Source organism: Coregonus clupeaformis, chromosome 29, assembly GCF_020615455.1.
Source record: "Coregonus clupeaformis isolate EN_2021a chromosome 29, ASM2061545v1, whole genome shotgun sequence".
Lineage (NCBI taxonomy): Eukaryota > Metazoa > Chordata > Actinopteri > Salmoniformes > Salmonidae > Coregonus > Coregonus clupeaformis.
Genome location: NC_059220.1, coordinates 30,218,838 through 30,242,200, shown reverse-complemented (window position 1 = coordinate 30,242,200; position 23,363 = coordinate 30,218,838). Strand labels below are relative to the sequence as shown.

Here is a 23,363-nt window from a genome sequence, read left to right as displayed (position 1 = left end):
CATCTCACAGTGGGCTGAACCTATACGGTTGTGGTGTTCACACTTTTCTTGGAACATAGTGAAAAGGAGGAGAAGAAGGAGCTAGTGTAATAGTGCTCTGCAAAGTTGGTCAGACAATAAGGCACTCTGTCATTATGGTGACCCTTGTCCACAGACAGAGTGGAATGTGCAAGTTCTGCCTTTTTGTTCCAAATCCTGTCCTGAGCAGATAAATGGGAAACGTTTTAGCAGAGGAAGCTTTTTTTCTTTGTGCTTCATAGTCTTTCCACTAATACAGTCTACCTTATTGTGTCACTGATTTAATTCAAAGCCTTTCAATTTTTCCATTGACTTTTCCCATTAGGATTACACAGTAATACATTTTCAGATGTATCTGAATCGCCATACCACGTGGAACTGTACTTATGGTCGTTTCTGAGCAAAAATAACGTCTAAAAAAAACATCAACACTCCCCCACCACATAAATGTCCTTTTCACTGCATCTCGTTGCACTGGGCTCAGTTTGTTACCAAGATGGATTTTCTGCTGTGGAAGGTGGCTACTAAGGCCTGCAACAGAGGAAATATGAGCGAGAGAGTAACAGATAAACAGAGGGAAAGACAGAAAGAGAGAGAGAGGGAGATTAAGAGAGAGAGGCTGATAGAGTTGGTCTGTCCAGGAAGTAAAGCAGTAGTATGTGTGAAATGGGAACCATATGTGGACTATAGTGCTATGCAGATGGGCTGTGCAGTTGGCTGCTCCAAGTCTCTCTGCCTCTCTGCTCCAGCTGTGGTGTGTTTGCCTTGACTCCGGCCTGCAAAATGGGGAGCGAATAGTTTGATGTAATGCACTGTAATGCGCTCTCTCTCTCTCTCTCTCTCTCTCTCTCTCTCTCTCTCTCTCTCTCTCTCTCTCTCTCTCTCTCTCTCTCTCTCTCGCTTTCTCTCTCTCTCTCTCCTCTCTCTCTCTCTCTCTCTCTCTCTCTCTCTCTCTCTCTCTCTCTCTCTCTCTCTCTCTCTCTACTCTCTCACTCACTCACTCTCTCACTCACTCACTCACTCACTCTCTCTCTCTCTCTCGCTTTCTCTCTCTCTCTTTCTCTCTCTCCCTCTCTCCGCTCACTGGCTGCCGGGCTGGGCAGAAGGGAAGGCACATGCTCTGCAGACGCCTGGCCTTAGAGATTATAGGAGCAGTTTATTATATTATATAACAGTGTGACTCAGCATATACTGTACAGTATAGAATACCTACTGTATATGGGAAGAGCTGTGAAATGGACAGATGCATTTTCTATAGATTATCACCGCATTGCACAATGCACTCAAGCCCCAGCGAAGCAGCATTCATCTACGCTATGCTACTGTACATTACATGTCCCATGATTCCCCTTGGCTTAGTGTGGCCTCCTTTGCGTCACAAACGAACACAAATCTCCTAAAGCATCGAGGAATTGTGGACGCTTGACCTTTTAGTACTCTGTTAACACTGTCCTCAGGGCCTTTAGCCTACTGCTAGCAGCCAAGTGTTTTGTATGGATCAGTCATGAATACCATTCTCCTTTAATTTTCCAGAACTAATGGCTGCTGCCCCATCGTGGGTGGCGGGCTCACTGATCAAAAACATTGTCAAGAGAGAGGGATGATTTTTGCCCTTTTTTCATGAAAGCTCAATGAGATGGGGTTTGTGTGTGTGTACTGTGTACGGTGTGTGTGTGTGTGTACGGTGTGTGTGTGTGTGTGTACGTGTGTTGTTGTGTTATTTTTGTACACGATCAAAAGGACTAGCGGAATATTAGACAAGCTAATGATATGGTAAATTACCAGTCATGGGAAGCACTGAAAAGCACATTATGGTCAACAAAACACTCCAAACACATTGGAATATGCCGGGGTTTTTAATGAACCCCATAGAACTGAACTAAGACGACTAAAACCAGCAGTCTGCCAATAGAGAAGTTATATTTTCAGTTGTGTCATCTTTATGCTCCAAAATGAGCAGCTCGTTCGTATTTCTTCCAGCCTCCTCGCCTCCTCAAATTCCTCTTGAAACACTTCGTATAATGTCCAGTACATAATATCACAAAGTGTCAAATGTTTATTATACAATCTTCATTGCCAGGAAGAGGGTTTTGATATGAATAGCCTACTGTCGCTTACACGTGGTTTATGTTAGTGCTCTCTCTGCTATGTGGGATAGCTATATGACGTTGCTGTTTCCAATTATATTAATCATCTAATGAAGACCAATGCAATAATTTCACTGAAGACAGACAGAGGGAAACTTAATTTAATAATTAACACAGTTTTCCATTTCCACTAAATGTGCTTGATGTGACTCGCACACACCAATTACTTTCCTCAAGGCCACATAGAACACAATTAGCTTTTCCTATGTGCAGATTTTGGACCGTGTATTCAGTGCATTTCCCACTGATGTGGTCCCTAACATGTGCCACAAAGTTAAACAAAAGTTTTGCATTTGACATCAAAACAATCTTCCTCTTTGTCATGGACTTTCAGTCTCACATATTGTACTTTCGTTCCTTTGCAATTAAACCACACAGTGCTCAGTCAGTTTAGCTCCACTTCACATTTAGCATTCAAGCTTTAACCCTCTGTGTCACATTCGGAATTTAACCTTTAACCTGTAGCGGATCCTTCTCTGACCTATTGCTCCATGTATAATGCCTTACCACCACAACATGACGACAGTGACACATCCACAATCAGTGTGCTAAGGTCTGCTTCCTCTTATGACTTCATCAAGACGCATTAGTTAACCAGGCTACTAAAACAACTGAATAACATCTTGTGCTTCCCGGTTGGTCGCTTGGTCTGGGGTTGAAGAGCCAGGCTGTTCTTTGTGCTGATAAACAATGTCATACACAGCTATGAATGGCTGCATTATGGCAGATAAAAACACATCATTTCACAGTCCAGTCTTGTGATGGCTTTATCATCTGACTTCTGGCACTCAGTACCTTGATGAACATACAACACTGCACAATGTGATTTGAGCGTTTGCTTAAAGTAATAATATTCGACTAAAATACTAACTGTACCTTCTGTGGTTTTGACATGAATGTGACCCAAACATATTGACCATATACAGTATGTCAGGAGGACCTAGATCTGATGTAGAGGCTTTACTTTAACAGGAATCACAAGATCCCACTTTGCTGTACAGTATGTTGCTACTTGGTTGTAGTCCTAGTGGACTAAGCAGCGGATGTACACTCCACTACGTATTTCTTTGGACAGTGAAGCTCAAACTTTTGATTTGGCTCTATAATCCAGAGTTTTGGATTTGAGATCAAATGTTTTATATGAGGCGACAGTACAGGATGTCACCTTTTTTTTAATAGTATTTTTTATATTTACATTTTAGTCATTTTAGCAGACGCTCTTATCCAGAGCGACTTACAGTTAGTGAGTGCATACATTTTCATACTGGCCCCCCGTGGGAAACGAACCTACAACCCTGGCGTTCAAGCGCCATGCTCTACCAACTGAGCTATAGGGGACCATATCTGTTTTACTGTTTAGAAATGAATGTACTTTATGTATCTAGTGCCCCCTGTGAAACTGTCATGAGTATTTAGACAAATTCACTTATAGTGTCAAAAGTTTAGTATTTTGTCCCATATTCTAGCACCCAATGACTACATCAAGCTTGTGACTCTACGAACTTGTTAGATGCATTTGCAGTTTTTTTGGTTGTGTATCAACTCAATAGAAATGAATGGTAAATAATGTATTGTGTCATTTTGGAGTCACTTTTATTGTAAATAAAAATAGAATATGTTTCTGAACACTTCTACATTCATGTGGATGCTACCATGATTACGGATAATCATGAATGAATCGTGAATAATGATGAGTGAGAAAGTTACAGATGTACAAATATCATACCCCCAAGACATGCTAACCTCTCACCATTACCAATAACAGGGGAGGTTAGCATTTTTGGGGAGGTATGATATTTATGCCTCTGTAATTTTCTCACTCATTATTCAAGATTCATTAGAGATTATCCATAATCATGGTAGCATCCACATTCATGTAGCTCGACAGTGTTACCGGTGTGGGGAGATGGGACATATCTCCTGGCAGTGTGGGAAACCAGCCGATGAACCTATGCCCACTGCGGAGTCCTCCAGCTCAGCACCCACACATCGTTTTGCCTCGCTCTTGGGAGTCGTAGATGGCGGCCCAGATCGACCCCCCACCTGCCCGGTAACTGTGAATCACCATGATGTGGAGGCCTTACTGGATTCTGGTAGCCGGGCCACCCTGGTGCGTAGGATTTGGTGGGCCCAACGTGTTTGACCCCCGGGAAAGTCCTCCCAGTTTCCTGTGTCCATGGGGACACCAGAGAATACCCCATTACTGAACTTACAATGACCAGCACACGGGGAACCATACACACGACGGGCGGGGGTGGTTGATTCCCTCCCCGTCCCTGTCCCTAATTGGACGAGACTGCCCAGCCTTTTACCCACTCTGGAGAGAGTCTCAGGAGAGGATAACCCGAGTACCTCGGAAACGGAGAGGCAAGACTCATCCTGGGAAGGCTCCGGTGCAATCCTCCGAGTTACTCACTCCCGCCCGGGCTCTGATAGGGATGGCAGGTGCCCAGACCGACACAGAGACGGAGCTACAGAATCTGGACAAAGAACTGTCTGGTCTGAAGGGGACCGCTGAGAGGTATCGTTTGTTAAAGCAACAGTTAGACATGAAGACAGAAGAGTTAGATATCCTCCAGGCTAAACTCCAACAGAGCTCCTTCCATAAGCAACAGGAGGAGCTGGAGAGGCTGCGCAGGACCATCGAGGAGTGTGAGGAGACCCTGCGCAGTAGTAAGGAGGTCCAGAAGAAGGCAGAGGAGAAGTACAAGGTGTTGGAGAACAAGATGAAGAATGCGGAGGCAGAGAGAGAGAAGGAACTGAAAGCTGCTCAACAGAAGCTAAACTCTGCTAAAACCAAGGCTGATGCGTTCAGTAAGAAACTCAAGGAGAGACAACAGGAGGCTGAGTCCCTGGTCCTAGAGTTGGAGGAGTTGAAGAGAGAGCAGTCTGGCAAGCACCACGGCAATGCGGACGCCCTCTCCCGGCGTGATGCCTTCTTCGCTGCCTTTACCCCGACGAGGACGTCGGTCCCGAGGAGGGGGATGTGTGATGTCACGAGAGGCTGTGTCCTGGAGGGACGTTACATCCCCCTGAGATGGCTGCAAACCCAGACAGCTATGGCTCCATCTGCTGGTATGGTCGGGAACTCCACCCCTCTATGGCCAATCTTCCCACGCAGCTGAAACAAATGAGGAGCTGATGAGCTGAAGGTTTGGGAAGGGGAAGAGACACAGTCTCCAAGCTGGGCTCTCTGGAGGACAAGAGTGCTGCACGTCCACTTCCATGAGGAATATAAGGATTTGGAGATACTTACCTTTGGGAAATACTCACCTTTGGATATATGCACCTGTGGAAATACGTGTGGGACATTTGGAAGGACGTTTTGCTGGGTTGGCCACTAGCTGCAACGTGGAATACAGTAAGACTGGGTAAAAGTTATTTGAGCGAGGGAGAGTTATGATTTTGGATGGGGAAGAGACATCCCTGAACTGTTAACCCTTAAAGAGCCACCAGAGAACAGAATTGTGTTATACTTTCGTTAGTTTCCCAAGACCTTTAATAAAATCCTTGTTTTGGTTGAACCTGGTCTCCTTGCACTACTTGAGCAATCCCGCTGAAAGCTGTGTAGCCTCTCGTGACATCACAAAGTGTTCAGAAACATATTCTAATTTATTTAAAATAAAAGTGACTCCAAAATGACACAATACATTATTTACCATTCTTTTTTTTTTTTTTACTGTGCTCCTTAACACCCGCCATTTTAACCCGTAAGCCAGCCGCACCAATGTGTCGGAGGATACACCGTTCAACTGGTGACCGGGGTCAGCCTCGGGACGCCCGTTACCATTCATTTCAATTGGGCACAACATACTCCATAACACAACCAAAACAAACTGCAAATGCATCCAAAAAGTTTTATCTCAAATCCAAAATGCTTGAGTATATAGCCAAATAAAAAAAGTTGAGCATCACTGTCCAAATAAATACGTAGGGGAGTGTAGCTCATTTGATTGATTTGTTTTCATGTTCTCATTGCGTATCATTCTTCATATTCCAGAGCCATAAAGCAATACCAGTTGCTTGTTGAAACATGGGTTTGGTTAAATAAAGCCTATAATGTAGCTGTCAATCACTGCAGACTTGGCCCAGGGCCAGCCTCATAAAGGTGTCAGGCAGCCCGGGTCAGACAGCATACCTTCCTCAGTGTAGTCATTTGTCCATCTGTCAGACCCTGCCTGCTCTTCTCTCCCCTCTCTGACAGGGTTTCCCTGTTACCATCCTCCTCTTGCAGTGATGACTGATAGCCTTTGGCCCCCCACACACACATGCAGCCAGGCAGTGACACGCACACACACACACCAGGGTCTTTTCTGCATCAAAGTAAAACAAATAAAAAATAGAGGCCCCCATTTTGGCGGTGTAGAGAAATATTTTACTTTGTTAGCCAATTTCCTGCAATTCTACAAATTCTCCATGGAGCTGAGAGACATTTGTGTAGTAAAATTATTTTTTTGTGCAATTCTACATACAGTGAGGAAAAAAAGTATTTAGTCAGCCAACAATTGTGCAAGTTCTCCCACTTAAAAAGATGAGAGAGGCCTGTAATTTTCATCATAGGTACACGTCAACAATGACAGACAAAATGAGAAAGAAAACCCCAGAAAATCACATTGTAGGATTTTTTATGAATTTATTTGCAAATTATGGTGGAAAATAAGTATTTGGTCAATAACAAAAGTTTCTCAATACTTTGTTATATACCCTTTGTTGGCAATGACACAGGTCAAACGTTTTCTGTAAGTCTTCACAAGGTTTTCACACACTGTTGCTGGTATTTTGGCCCATTCCTCCATGCAGATCTCCTCTAGAGCAGTGATGTTTTGGGGCTGTCGCTGGGCAACACAGACTTTCAACTCCATCCAAAGATTTTCTATGGGGTTGAGATCTGGAGACTGGCTAGGCCACTCCAGGACCTTGAAATGCCTCTTACGAAGCCACTCCTTCGTTGCCCAGGCGGTGTGTTTGGGATCATTGTCATGCTGAAAGACCCAGCCACGTTTCATCTTCAATGCCCTTGATGATGGAAGGAGGTTTTCACTCAAAATCTCACGATACATGGCCCCATTCATTCTTTCCTTTACACGGATCAGTCGTCCTGGTCCCTTTGCAGAAAAACAGCCCCAAAGCATGATGTTTCCACCCCCATGCTTCACAGTAGGTATGGTGTTCTTTGGATGCAACTCAGCATTCTTTGTCCTCCAAACACGACGAGTTGAGTTTTTACCAAAAAGTTCTATTTTGGTTACATCTGACCATATGACATTCTCCCAATCCTCTTCTGGATCATCCAAATGCACTCTAGCAAACTTCAGACGGGCCTGGACATGTACTGGCTTAAGCAGGGGGGACACGTCTGGCACTGCAGGATTTGAGTCCCTGGCGGCGTAATGTGTTACTGATGGTAGGCTTTGTTACTTTGGTCCCAGCTCTCTGCAGGTCATTCACTAGGTCCCCCCGTGTGGTTCTGGGATTTTTGCTCACCGTTCTTGTGATCATTTTGACCCCACAGGGTGAGATCTTGCGTGGAGCCCCAGATCGAGGGAGATTATCAGTGGTCTTGTATGTCTTCCATTTCCTAATAATTGCTCCCACAGTTGATTTCTTCAAACCAAGCTGTTTACCTATTGCAGATTCAGTCTTCCCAGCCTGGTGCAGGTCTACAATTTTGTTTCTGGTGTCCTTTGACCGCTCTTTGGTCTTGGCCATAGTGGAGTTTGGAGTGTGACTGTTTGAGGTTGTGGACAGGTCTCTTTTATACTGATAACAAGTTCAAACAGGTGCCATTAATACAGGTAACGAGTGGAGGACAGAGGAGCCTCTTAAAGAAGAGGTCTGTGAGAGCCAGAAATCTTGCTTGTTTGTAGGTGACCAAATACTTATTTTTTTGCATATTTTTTGCATTTGCATATAAATTCATTAAAAATCCTTCAATGTGATTTTCTGGAGAGAAAAAATTCTCCATTTGTCTGTCATAGTTGACGTGTACCTATGATGAAAATTACAGGCCTCTCTCATCTTTTTAAGTGGGAGAACTTGCACAATTGGTGGCTGACTAAATACTTTTTTCCCCCACTGTATTTTGCGATGTAGCTGAGAGAAAATATTGTAGTTTTAAAGCTAATTTCCTGCAATTCTATGTATTTTTCCATGACTAATGTTGTTTTTGGAATTTTCTATTCTCCCTGACTGTCTAGGTTTTACTTTGGTGATTGTTAGTTCTCAAAGATTATATTGTAAAAAAAAATATATGCAGTGCCTTCAGAAAGTATTAACATCCCTTGACTTTTCCACATTTTGTGTTACAGCCTGAATTTAACATTTATTCAATTGAGATTTTGTCATTGGCCTACACACAATACCCATAGTGTCAAAGTGGAATTATTTTTATTCAAAATTAATAAAAATGAAAAGCTGAAAACTTTTGAGTCAAAGAGCATTCAACCCCTTTGTTATGGCAAGCCTAAATATGTTCAGGAGTAAAAATGTGCTTAACAAGTCACGAGATAAGTTGCATGGACTCGTGTATAATAGTGTTTAACATGATTTTTGAATGACTACCTCATCTCTGTACCCCATACATGCAATTATCTGTAAGGTCCCTCAGTCGAGCAGTGAATTTCAAACACATATTATACCACAAAGACCAGGGAGGTTTACCAATGCCTCGCAAAGAAGGGCACCTATTGGTAAATGGGTAAAAAGAAAAAGAAGCAGACATTGAATATCCCTTTGAGCATGGTGAAGTTATTAATTACATTTTGGATGGTGTATCAATACACCCAGTCACTACAAAGATACAGGCGTCCTTCCTAACTCAGTTGCCAGAGAGGACGGAAACCGCTCACGGATTTCACCATGAGGCCAATGGTGACTTTAAAACAGTTATACAGAATTTAATGGCTGTGATAGGAGAAAACTGAGGATGGATCTACAACATTGTAGTTACTTCACAATACTAACCTAATTGACAGAGTGAAAAGAAGGAAGCCTGTTGCATCCTGTTTGCAATAAGGCAGTAAAGTAAAACTACAAAGAAATTCACTTTATGTCCTGAATACAAATCGTTATGTTTGGGGCAAATCAAATACAACATATTACTGAGTACCACTCTTCATATTTTCATAGTGGTGGCTGCGTCATGTTATGGGTATGCTTGTAATCATTAAGGACTGGGGAGTTTTTCAGGTGAAAAAAGAAATGGAATGGCAAAATCCTAGAGGGAAAACCTGGTTCAATCTGCTTTCCACCAGACACTGGGAGATTAATTCAACTTTCAGCAGGACAATAACCTAAAACACAAGGCCAAATCTACACTGGAGTTGCTTACCAAGAAGACAGGGAATGTTCCTGAGTGGGATAGTTACAGTTTTGACTTAAATCTGCTTGAAAATCTATTGCAAGAACTGAAAATGGTTGTGAAGCAATGATCAACAACCAATTTGACAGAGCTTGAATACTTTTTTAAAGAATAATGGGCAAATGTTGGACAATCCAGGTGTGGAAAGCTCTTAGAGACTTACCCAGAAAGACTCACAGCTGTAATCTCTGGCGAAGGTGATTCTAACATGTATTGACTCAGGGGGTTGAATACTTATCAAATCAAGATATATTAGTGTTTTATTTTTCATTAATCTTTTACAAATGTTCGAATTTTTCTTCCACTTTAACATTACAGAGTATTTTGTGTAAATTGTTGAGAAAAAAATGACAATGACATCTATTTTAATCCAACTTTGTAACACAACAATAGTGCTGAGCGATTAGCGCTTTTTGAGGTCAGTTTTGGTTTGATTATTAAAATATTATCACGGTTTTCAATTTTGTTCAATTAAGGTTCAATTAATACAAGTATCATGATGATAGTGACTGCCCATTACTGCTTATCACTTATTAACCATAATTTATTCACATTACTTGACTTTAATAAAATATTTCAGTTGTTGTGTATATTACATGTTTTATTTGATTACTTTATTATTTCATTTCAAGTCAACATCTCTATAGAGCTGCTGCCTATGCGGTCTGACAAAATCAATATTTTGTAGTTCTTCAAAGTAATTAAGGCATACTTTTATGACTGCTGCATACCAACTATCAATCACTTAGATCATGTATTTTCAGGTAGAGATACCTCACGAAACAACAGCCACTCTCTATATCCCGCTCATTATTCAGTCTCTTCCGTAGCAGGTGTAAAAGAAACACAGACCGGACAAGTAGACACGCAATGGATTATGGTCATTGTAGTTAATTACCATGTTTTATGTGCTAAATTATGTAGAATATTGTCCTGTTGGAAACTACAACTTCCTACTACATCGCACAGTTCAGGCTGGATCTCTGTGAGATCAATGTGCACATTGATCTCACAGAGAAAGACCGAACGAAATGGAATTCAAATAATTGAACCGACTTCGGTCAATTAGTTGTTTAAAAACTGAAAAATAACTGACATTTCGGTTCATCGCTCAGCGCTACGCAACAAAATGTGGAGTAAGTCAAGGGGTGTGAATACTTTCTGAAGGCACTGTAGGTCCATTATCTTTTCAACATAGTTTATACTGTATCTGTTTTTAGTTGTTGAAGTTTACTCTGAAAGCGGTTTTCCATCTCGAAAATTAATAATAATTAAAATATATATATATATTTGGGGATTTTTTACAGTTTGGATTTAGGCGACCCGAAAAAAGCGCTTAGCCCAAGGATTTAAATGGCAGAAATATCCCTACACACACACACACACACACACACACACCAGCATACAGCATGCAATACATGTCCCATTTCCTTGGCTGAATTTGAAAGTAGTTTTGCTTTTAAAGGCATCAACAGAATGTTTCACTGATCACCATACATGGAAACCAGCCAAGATATAGCATAATTCTATCTTGTTTGTACTTGTTACTTTTACTGAATACTAGAAATTCTGTGTGTTATTCTTACTTTGAGCAGTCTTGGTGATTTATAACAACATAAATACTCAAATTCATTTGCATCTTAGATTCATTGTTATTTTGAAATGTGTTGCAGTTAGGCAAGAAGTAAATCTTGTTTCTCGGAGACAAACTGCAGCCTGAGACAAATGGTTTTGTTCATTCAAACCAGAACAGTTGTGTCAGACTCGATTTTCCATGTCTGTTCCTAGGCTATTTGTTTTTGGCACTCATTGAAATGTACCATATTTCACGTCTGCCCCATCCATCCTTCCCTTCCCTCTCTTTCTGCCTCTAACGGGATTTAGCATATCAATGGCAGATTAGTCAGTTTATCAAAAGCTTACCACGTCAAAGCCCTTTTCCACTCTGCTTTCCAGTCTGCCGCGCGGACCTCACACACAGATTTGGCATGCTGGTGTCTTTGGTGTGTGTGTGGTCGCGCTGCGTCTCTTTGTGCAGAGTGGGGCTGAATGGCTGTATGCTATTAGCCCCACAGTGTGTGTTGATTACAAAGGCCATGCTTAGTCACTATGGGACCTGATCCGAGCTGTGTGTCATTTCTTTAACCAGCCTGGATGCCACTCTGTTACATTAGTCATCTTTATTGCCTAACAACAACAAAGCAACGATATAGCTTGCTAATGCAAGTGCCTCCCCGTGCAACCAATCACCAGGCTATTCCCCATTTTGGATCTACACTATTCAGTAACTTGCACAGCTTATTCTCTTCCCTCCTGTGTCCTCATGCCCCCATGATCTTTCCTAACATGGGCTTCCTCATACCAAGAATGGAGATGAACAGCCCTCTCCACAGCTCTCTACCCAGCCCTTTCCCCAGTACAGAACTGTACCCCTCTGTAGCCCTGAGGTGCCTGTGGCTGCTCCCGTGCTGGAATGGGAACAATGTGCTGTGGAAAGTGTTGCAGTCATTGCCAACAGGAGGTGACTCCAACTGACCAGGTCTCGGAGCAGGGCAGGAGGGGAAGTGGAGGGGGCTGGCCCTGAGCCCCGGGTCTGGAGAGCAGGCATGTCAGACGTATGGAGGAAAACCTCACCCTGACATCTCACTCTGGACACAGGAAGAGCCATGCCATCAATCACTTTAAATGATAACAGGGTTTAGGATGGGCCTTTTGTTTTGGAAACATAAAGCTGTGTAAAGGTATACGTTCTTGATGTTGTTTAGTCATATCTACATCATTATAAACTCCTGCAATCTTCCTCAATAAAACCCAAAGCGCTGAATACACCAAGCCCAGTGAAGTTGGATCTTGTGGAAAGCAGGGCAGCTATCATAAGATCCCTATCCACTGAGCTCTCCTCACTCTCACACCCTCCTTTCAGCACCCTGTCTTCACAGCCAGGGCCAACACACACACACACACACACAGAGCCTTGCGGTTGCTTCTCCTCCTCTGGAATCATATATATATTTTCCCATAACTCCCTGCTCTCCACAGGACCCCAGCTTATCTCAGTTACATTAAAGCCAGGAGCAGTAGCCCTAACACTGGGGTCATTGTTATGGTGTGTTTGAGTGCCCTCACTGTCCCTTACCCTTGCCTCCTCAGCCCTCCTTTCCACTAGTCTACAGTCTTAGTACTGGCCATGGGTGGATTAGGCTACACAGGCATAGCGACGCTTCAGTCTATGGACCTTCATCAGACTGAATCAGGCCTACAGGAGGAGATGCAGACTGGTCTGCTGTGTATAAAGGTTTTAGACTAGAAGCTACGGCTAGCCAGCTGGGAGCGCTGGGGATGATGATGCAGTTATGTAAGGCAGCAGCTAACAGACAGAGCATGTTCCATACACAATGGGAATAAAGCAGGCCTTTTAAACGCAGGAGTTTATCATTGTTTACGTGATTAGGCCATTTAATGGCCTTCAGCCAGGCTCTGCTCTGCTGCTCTAGGGACTTTACTGGAAGTGGATGAGGAGAGAGGATGACTAGGCACATTGAATGAGCTGTTTAGCGGTGTGTGTATAAAGATGTTTATTTAAGGGTTAATCCAGTAGAGGAATTCTGGTTTATGCTCTACAGTATCTCACAAGTGTCATTTAAAAGCAGTTTGCATAGTTTGTCGGTCTAGCCCCTACCCCTGTCCTCTTTCCTGGTGTCAGCCTGCAGCCGTGGCTCCACCACCCTGGAGAGGAGCATTTTAGTAGCTCCAGGTGTTCCCCTCTGCCGTACCGTGTGCCTTCCCTGGTGCCCGTGGGCCTCGTTGTGTTACGGCTCACATTGTTCCGTGGGCATTGTGTGTGACCCTGATAGGGAAGCAGCTGTGTTAGGTGGCCATGCCAGAGCAGCCATCTTGGCAGCGAGACACAGGCCTGCACAGGCCCTCCACCAGGTGCCCGCTTCGATGAGCGCCACACAGGATGGCCCCCTACATCCATCCCTTCTCTGGCTCTCTTCCTCCCTGACAGCCCTTATCAACCCGTTACATCTGATGATGAAGGCTGGCTGGCTGGCTGGCTGGCTGGCAGGCAGGCAGAGGGGTTGGGGAAACACACTTTATCATAACATAAAGGGAGAGATGAGAGGAGTGAAGAAAGGCATTTCACAGAAACTGGGCATCGTTTTCCTGCCAGGCTGAGGGCATGACCTCCCCTGTGAGGTAAGAAAGTGAGTGAGAGATCCATGGTAACAGCGTCATACAGTGTAGGCAGGCTTAGCAAGAGACAGGGTACTTTTTCAGTGTACAGAACTGCATGTCCAGTGGAAATGTTGGATTTGCTACATGACACCACAATGGATTATGCATTTGTGTGAATGAAAAGAAGATGTACTGTAGGCAGATGTGTGTGGGCCTGTGTGTTGTATGTGTGCATAACCTGTGTGTGTTTAACGTCTGTGTCTTGACATGAGCAGTGGAAGCTGTGTGGAAGCTGTGGGTCTGGGAGCAGGAAGTGACTCAGTATTGACTTCGCTCACTTCCTGCCCGTGTTGCAGGAGGCTGCAGCTCCTCTGTCACTCCTCTCAGGATGTTTTCCCCTCCTCCTCCACTCTCCTCTCCTCTGTTTCACTCACTAGAAGTCTGCTGGCCTGAGCCATTACCTCATCCGAGAGTCCAGAGCATGACCCTCCCCTCACCGGCCCTGACTGACTGCCTGGCTGCCTGGAGGTTACATCACAGCTACTGGATAATACCGTTGAAGTTAGCTCACCTCAGACTGCCTGCTGAGAACCAAGGCTACTCACTCAGTGTCAACGAGTAGGACAGTTCTGTCTATTCTAGGGCAATTCCACAGTAACAGAATGATGCTGAAACTCTGATTTTTCACTTTAAAAGCATACGAAACAAATACCATTGATTGCAAAGTTAAACAAACCATACAACTCTATGCACAAGGACTACTTTAAACAATTTCCACTGAAAATCGTACAATAAGTGAAGTGGATTAACACCCAGTAACAGAATGACATCATGGGTTCTTGATCTGCACTATAAAGAAATGCATAATTATGAATGTAATTTTCTTCATGGTGATGTATCCTAAATAGGTACACAAAGGGAGAAAAATGTAATATCCTCCTTTGCATGTTTTGGTATTATTCTACACAATGGCTATTATTCTAATGAGCGCCGCCCCCAAACAAGACCAAATTTAGTTAGTCCGGACTGGACCAAATCTGTACCAATCATAGACGTGTATGTTTCACAAGTTTGGAACTAAGTACAGCACAGTAGAGTACCGTACAGCACAACACAGCAGTACAGTACTGTTATGTATAGTACAGTACAGTTCAGTACAGTACAGTAAATTATACTGTACTCTACTCTAGTGTGCCGTACTGTATTGTACTGACATACACTGCTTTTATTTTCTTTACTGTACTGTACTCTACTGTGCTGTCCAAACTTGTGAAACAGACATGTACGATTGGTTTAGATATAGACTCTTAGTTTTTAAACTTGTGAAACAGACGTCTATGATTGGTTTAGATATAGACTCTGAGCTTTCATTTGATGTGCTCCTATGAACTTCAGATGTTAGTGCTCATGGAGCTTTTTACATGGAAATGTCCTCTAGCAGATGCTGAGTCGTCATTTTGCCCTTAATGCTGCTGGATAGAATTGCTGCAGTAGTTAAATGATCACTGACAGTCCACACCACCATCTAGAAAAGTTATTACAATGTTATTACAATGGCTATGTCAGAATGGTTTTGATATAATTTTTCATTATCAATAACCTACCCCTAATGGGGACATTTTGAGCTCAATAGAGCAAAATGAATGGCACTCTGCCTACTGTAATTGCTGTATGGAAAACGGTGGCATGCTGTATTGAATGGCCAGTTGAGTGGTATTTCCTTCCGCTGTATTCAGTGCAGTCCAGTGTTGCAGTGTTTCAGGGGAATAAAGGTGTTTGAATGTGAGCTCTTTTCCTGAGCCAGTGTGTTTTAAATTCTCCTTCATCCTCCACGTTGACTGCTGACGTGAGCCATAGGAAGTAGTTAACGGGAGAGTGTGTGTGTGTGTGACTCATTGTGGCTAGGGTGAATTAAACAGCTGTGTTTCAGGCTCACTCTCTCTCTCTCTCTCTCTCTCTCTCTCTCTCTCTGTGGTGATATTCAGCCTAATGTTCATTCCACACATCCCGTGTGTCCTCGCCCCCGTTCTGTTCCTACACCACCGGCCTGCTGGCTCTGGCTATGATGACTGTATGAAGGCAGCCATTACTCCATGAGTCAGAGAAGGAGCTCTATACAAAATAAACTCCTCTTCATCAGATGGGAGCCCACCACAAATTAGTAGCGCTTGTCCAGTAAAAATGACAAACTGCACTGAACATAATCATAAATGTCACCAAACCAAATAAGAGGAAAAAAAGAAAAGCAAACAACCGTTGAATGAATATGATGACAGGGCCTTGATCAGCTGATGCCAATTTCAAAAAGTGTAAATGAGGTATTGTGTGTATACTGTTGGTCGAGATGTAGATTAGGAGTGTTCCACCCAATGTCTTCTGCATATAGTGGATACTCACAACTATTTTTCTTCTTCCTCCCCAGTTCCCAGAGTGCGGCTTCTTTGGCATGTATGACAAAATCCTGCTCTTCCGCCATGACTTGAACTCTGAGAACATCCTCCAGAGGCTGACGTCAGCAGAGGATATCCACGAGGGAGATCTCATAGAGGTGGTGCTCTCTGGTGAGTACCGTAGTACTGATCTGGGTTCAGCTCTAACGGTTTTTATTAACTTTTTCACCTGTTCTGTAGGCTATCTGTACTAATTCAGTAAAGTTTTTCTCTAATTCAAACCTGTGTGTCGTACAGGACTGCTTCACTACTATCTAAAGCGCACCTCCATAGACACAGGTGGCTAGTTTCCCCTCTCTTTTCCTGTCACACATGATTTCAGTTTCCTGCTGACTATTGAGTGTAACAAACACTGGCTTGTAAAAGCATTCTGTTCCATCCGTCTCAATTGGGAAGCACCTGGACTGGACATCCCTCTCTCCCTCTCTCTCTCCCTGGGGTAGAACTAGAAGCATTGTCTGCATGGATCCAGACATAAAATAACTCTGCTGCCGGATCGATCTGATCTGCTGGTGTTTATCAGCGAGCCCCAGAGGAGTGTATCCATGAGACCTCTGGTTACCTCTGTCTGCTTCCCTCTGGGTTGAGACGGTTGACAGGGGTCAGCCTCAGTGTCGCACCTGGATGACTGTGTGAGGTCAGAGTAATTCCACATCCACAAGCTCTACACCCACACTGCTACCTTGTCTTAGCCTTGTAGTTGGCCTACATCTGCAGAAGAGATCTACATGTGTCAAACTGGTGCAATACAATCTCAAGATTCTTTGCTGTTCTAGTCTTGCAGACTGAAAACAGGAATTTTCTAATTATACTATTTTTCCTTCCCTTAGTTGCTTTTAATTTGAATTAATACTTTAAAGACACCATTCATTTCGGTCAATTCTTTGAGACCTGTTGTTCAGTTATGTGACTGAGAGAGACAAACAGCTCAGTGGTTTGGTCCTAAAACCTCCCTCACTGTTAGAGGCCAGAGCTGATTTCTCTTGGCGCTGGACTCAAAGGGCCTGGCTTGTTTTCTCTGCAGTAAGTGATTGTAGTGGACCCACTGAGTATAAACATGCTGGGATGTGCAGGGCGGCTCTGAAAAGAGTGGACAGGTCTATCACGACTCAGGATATGACCCAGATGCAGACACAGGAGCCGGATTGTTTGATTCTCCGAATATTTATTATAACAAAGGGACAGGCAAAGGGCAGGTCGAGGGCAGGCAGAGGTTCGTAATCCAAGGCAGAGTCAATCAGGAACAGAATGGCAGGCAGGCTCAGGGTCAGGACAGGCAGAAAGGTCAAAACCGGGAAGACTAGAAAACAAAACTTGAGAACAGGACAAATGGGAAACATGCTGGTAAGACCTGACAAAACAAAATGAACTGGCAACAGACAAACAGAAAACACAGGTATAAATACACAGGAGATAAGGGGGAAAAATAGGAGACACCTGGTGGGGGGTGGAGACAAGCACAAGACAGGTGAAACAGATCAGGGTGTGACAAGGTCATCCCTAACCAGGGGTTTGGAAATGTAGAGAGGGCTGTTTGCTCCAAGAATCCCACTCACTGTTTGTTTCTCACTCAGTATCCCTCCCATTTTACAGGATATGACATACAAAAAGTATTGTGAAAGTATTTACCACCCTTGGCATTTTTCCTATTTTGTTGCCTTACAACCTGGAATTAAAATGTATTTTTGGGGGGTTTGTATCATTTGATTTATACAACATGCCTACCACTTTGAAGATGCAAAATAAAAAAATTGTCAAACAAAGAAGAAATATGACAAAAAAACTGAAAACTTCAGCGTGCATAACTATTCACCCCCCTAAAGTCAATATTTTGTAGAGCCACCTTTTGCAGCAATTAAGCTTGGCACATCTAGCCACTGGGATTTTTGCCCATTCTTCAAGGCGAAACTGCTCCAGCTCCTTCAAGTTGGATGGGTTCCACTGGTGTACAGCAATCTTTAAGTCATACCACAGATTCTCAATTGGATTGAGGTCTGGGCTTTGAATGTTTCCCCTTAAACCACTCAAGTGTTGCTTTAGCAGTATGCTTAGGTTCATTGTCCTGCTGGAAGGTGAACCTCCGTCCCAGTCTCAAATCTCTGGAAGACTGAAATGTCCCTGTATTTAGCACCATCCATCATTCCTTCAATTCTGAGAGGTGTTTGCGCCAGACTTCCATATGTTTGGGGAATCTCCCACATGCCTTTTTGCGAACACCAAATGTGTTTGCTTATTTTTTCCTTTAAGCAATGGCTTTTTTCTGGCCACTCTTCCGTAAAGCCCAGCTCTGTGGAGTGTACGGCTTAAAGTTGTCCTATGGACATATACTCCAATCTCCACTGTGGAGCTTTGCAGCTCCTTCAGGGTTATCTTTGGTCTCTTTGTTGCCTCTCTGATTAATGCCCTCCTTGCCTGTGAGTTTTGGTGGGCGGCCCTCTCTTGGCAGTTTTGTTGTGGTGCCATATTCTTTCCATTTTTTTTATAATGGATTGTTCAAAGTTTTGGATATTTTTTTTATAACCCAACCCTGATCTGTACTTCTCCACAACTTTGTCCCTGACCTGTTTGGAGAGCTCCTTGGTCTTCATGGTGCCGCTTGCTTGGTGGTGCCCCTTGCTTAGTGGTGTTGCAGACTCTCATTCAGAACAGGTGTATAAATACTGAGATCATGTGACACTTAGATTGCACACAGGTGGACTTTATTTAACTAATAATGTGACTTCTTACATTTACGTCATTTAGCAGACGCTCCAGAGCGACTTACAGGAGCAATTAGGGTTAAGTGCCTTGCTTAAGGGCACATCGACAGATTTTTCACCTAGTCGGCTCGGGGATTAGAACCAGCGACCTTTCGGTTACTGGCACAACGCTCTTACCCACTAAGCTACCTGCCGTCCCAGGTAATTGGTTGCACCAGATCTTATTTAGGGGCTTCATAGCAAAGGGGGTGAATACATATGCACGCACCAATTTTACGTTATTTATTTTTAATAATTTTTTGAAACAAGAGATTTTTTTCATTTCACTTCACCAATTTTGACTATTTTGTGTACAGTCGTGGTCTAAAGTTTTGAGAATGACACAAGTATTGGTCTTCACAAAGTTTGCTGCTTCAGTGTTTTTAGATATTTTTGTCAGATGTTACTATGGTATACTGAAGTATAATTACAAGCATTCCATAAGTGTCAAAGGCTTTTATTGACAATTACATTAAGTTTATGCAAAGAGTCAATATTTGCAGTGTTGACCCTTCTTTTTCAAGACCTCTGCAATCCGCCTTGGCATGCTGTCAATTAACTTCTGGGCCACATCCTGACTCATGGCAGCCCATTCTTGCATAATCAATGCTTGGAGTTTGTCAGAATTTGTGGGGTTTTGTTTGTCCACCCGCCTCTTGAGGATTGACCACAAGTTTTCAATGGGATTAAGGTTCGGGGATTTTCCTTGCCATGGACCCAAAATGTCGATGTTTTGTTCCCCAAGCCACTTAGTTATCACTTTTGCCTTATGGCAAGGTGCTCCATCATGCTGGAAAAGGCATTGTTCGTCACCAAACTGTTCTTGGATGGTTGGGAGAAGTTGCTCTCTGAGGATATGTTGGTACCATTCTTTATTCATGGCTGTGTTCTTAGGCAAAATTGTGAGTGAGCCCACTCCCTTGGCTGAGAAGAAACCCCACACATGAATGGTCTCAGGATGCTTTACTGTTGGCATGACACAGGACTTATGGTAGCGCTCACCTTGTCTTCTCCGGACAAGCTTTTTTCCGGATGCCCCAAACAATCGGAAAGGGGATTCATCAGAGACAATGACTTTACCCCAGTCCTCAGCAGTCCAATCCCTGTACCTTTTGCAGAATATCAGTCTGTCCCTGATGTTTTTCCTGGAGAGAAGTGGCTTCCTCGCTGCCCTTCTTGACACCAGGCCATCCTCCAAAAGTCTTCGCCTCACTGTGAGTGCAGATGCACTCACACCTGCCTGCTTCCATTCCTGAGCAAGCTCTGCACTGATGGTGCCCCGATCCCGCAGCTGAATCAACTTTAGGAGACGGTCCTGGCGCTTGCTGGACTTTCTTGGGCGCCCTGAAGCCTTCTTCACAACAATTGAACCTCTCTCCTTGAAGTTCTTGATGATCCGATAAATGGTTGATTTAGGTGCAATCTTACTAGCAGCAATATCCTTGCCTGTGAAGCCCTTTTTGTGCAAAGCAATGATGACGGCACGTGTTTCCTTGCAGGTAACCATGGTTAACAGAGAAAGAACAATGATTTCAAGCACCACCCTACGTTTAAAGCTTCCAGTCTGTTATTCTAAATCAATCAGCATGACAGAGTGATCTCCAGCCTTGTCCTCGTCAACACTCTCACCTGTGTTAACGAGAGAATCACTGACATGATGTCAGCTTGTCCTTTTGTGGCAGGGTTGAAATGCAGTGGAAATGTTTTTTGGGGATTAAGTTCATTTTCATGGCAAAGAGGAATATTGCAATTCATTGCAATTCATCTGATCACTCTTCATAACATTCTGGAGTATATGCAAATTGCCATCATAAAAACTGAGACAGCAGACTTTGTGAAAATTAATATTTGTGTCATTCTCAAAACGTTTGACCACGACTGTATGTCCATTACATAAAATACAAATACAAATCCATTTAAATTACAGGTTGTAATGCAACAAAAGAGGAAAAACGCCTAGGTGATGAATACTTTTGCAAGGCACTGTATACGCATGTGAAAATGATATTTGTTTTATAGCACTTTTAGTCTGTGAAGAATGCTACAAACAATAACCTTTGAATTATGTCTGATGGACACTTGTGAAGCCTGATTAGTCAAAAATGAAAACAATCAGACATCACATTGATGTCAGGCCTGCTCCTTGTGAAAAACTCCTTATTGGCTCAATCTTCTGTGGCGATTGATGCAAAACATCTCAAACTCCATTTCATAAAGTTGAGGCCGTTAATTGGCTGTGCGTTTCTTTCCTCGATGTGTTTGAAAAGCTCATGAATACCTTATTTCTCTGTTTGTGACAGGGAGCTATGAATAGTGTGATGGCATGTGACTTTTTTAAGTTCTTCCTCCGCTTTGAAGTTTAACACAAAATCTGGTTCTCCAAACATATTTTTTGTTTCAAATGTCTCATGCCTTAGCTCAGGGTTTCTCGAAGTGGGGTGTGCAGGGGGTCCTCGGCCAGATCTCAAAATATATATATTTTTATATATATATGAATATTACTAACAACAACAGATTAAACAAATTTTGGCCAAGGGATCCATGGAATAAGTTTAGAGGGTGTAATACAATACAATACAACCCTGGGCAACATGGATATTGGATATATCAGGGATATTGGTATCCACAGTTCTTGAATTCTTGTATTCCCCCAATGATTATTAGTTTTCTCTCTGCCTCATGTAAAAAAAAAATGAATTGCATGATTTAAAGCTGCGACATCAGAAAATCTCTCTGCCACATGACAAAGTCTGTAGAATTGCAGGAAATTAGCTTGAAAACTGTTAAATGTTCTCTCTGATGCAGAGAGGCTAGCCTTTAAAATGTTCCTTTCCAGGGCCCGAAACTTGGTTTGTCCAGCCATTCACTGCCGAAGTCAGATTAAAAACTCCTTGTATGCTATTTTTATCTCACTCGAGATGTGTTCTGATTTTGATGAATTTGCTATCACAAAAGGGGTCCCCGGACCCAAAAGGTTTGAGAACCCCTGCCTTAGCTTGTTTACTGTTGCTAAACCTTAAAGAAAGTAACTTTCAAAGAAACAAATTCCCCCTGACATAAACTGTCTAATCAATAAGACAATCATGTTCAAGTTATCAGCAACCACATTTCAGCTTATTTTTTTATGGAAATTAATCTATAAAGTTGATGAAATATATATTATTCATATGGAGTTGCTGTGTGTCCATATGTATCTCGTCATGGCAACAGCTACTGAGAATGTCCCTGGTGCAACTTGCGTGGGAGCTGGGATTTCGTCTTGATCTTATTAGAAAATTGGTCCTGAAAAAAACACCCATAAACCCACTGAAACACAAAACCCCACCCAAATAGTTAGTGACATGTCACGCGACGTGTATGCGGTCAGCGAAGTCAAACGCAGGACACAGAGCGGCTGGCAGCGTACTTTTACTGAACACAGTAATAAACGTACAAAACACAATACCCGTACACAAAGCAACTGCTGGAATGACAAGAACAATCACACACAATAACCAATGAGACAGGGGGTAATATAGGGAATACAATACAACATAATGGGAAACAGGTGTAAACAATAAAGACCAAACAAGACAAACACCGAAGCATCGATCGGTAGTAGCTAGTACTCCGGGGACGATGAACGCCGAAGCCTGCCCGAGCAAGGATGAGGAGCAGCCTCGGCTGAATCCGTGACAGTACCCCCCTTGACCCCGGCCTCGGGGACGGCCAGGAGGACGCGGAGCAGGGCGAGTCAGATGACTCCGGTGGAAATCCCTCAAGAGGGAGGGATCTAGGATGTCCCTCCTAGGGACCCAGCACCGTTCCTCCGGACCGTACCCCTCCCACTCCACGAGATACTGCAGACCCCCATCCGACGCCTCGAATCCAAGATGGAACGGACTGAGTACGCGGAGCCCCTCGATGTCTAGTGGGGGCGGAGGAGCCTCTCGTACCTCATTCTCCTGGAGTGGACCAGCTACCACCGGCCTGAGGAGAGACACATGGAACGAGGGGTTAATGCGGTAATTAATGGGCAGTTGTAACCTATAACATACCTCGTTCAATCTCCTCAGGACTTTAAATGGCCCCACAAACCGCCGACCCAGCTTCCGGCAGGGCAGGCGAAGGGGCTCACTGCGGTGGCGATCGGCGCTCGCCTTTTGCCGCCTGATAGCCCGCTGCAGATGGACATGCGCAGCATTCCATGTTTCCTCCGAGCGCCGAAACCACTCATCCACCGCAGGGGCTTCGATCTGGCTCTGATGCCAGGGTGCCAGGACCGGCTGATAACCCAGCACACACTGAAAAGGCGTAAGATTAGTGGAGGAGTGGCGGAGTGAGTTTTGGGCTATCTCTGCCCAGGGGATATACCCCGACCACTCCTCCTGCCGGTCCTGGCAATAGGACCTCAGAAACCTACCCACATCCTGGTTTACTCTCTCCACCTGCCCATTACTCTCAGGGTGAAAACCTGAGGTCAGGCTAATCG

At 43.6% G+C, this 23,363-nt stretch overlaps 1 protein-coding gene across 3 annotated transcripts in view; it reads left to right on the top strand.

The window, feature by feature from the left end:
• The window catches only part of LOC121545019 (serine/threonine-protein kinase D3), a 55,043-nt gene that overhangs the window by 11,982 nt on the left and 19,698 nt on the right, over nt 1–23,363 (top strand). For all 3 annotated transcript variants that reach the window (XM_041855345.1, XM_041855343.1, XM_041855344.2), the window contains one exon: nt 16,127–16,265. In XM_041855345.1, the coding sequence (XP_041711279.1) occupies nt 16,127–16,265 (139 nt within the window). The remainder of the gene's footprint in view (nt 1–16,126; nt 16,266–23,363) is intronic.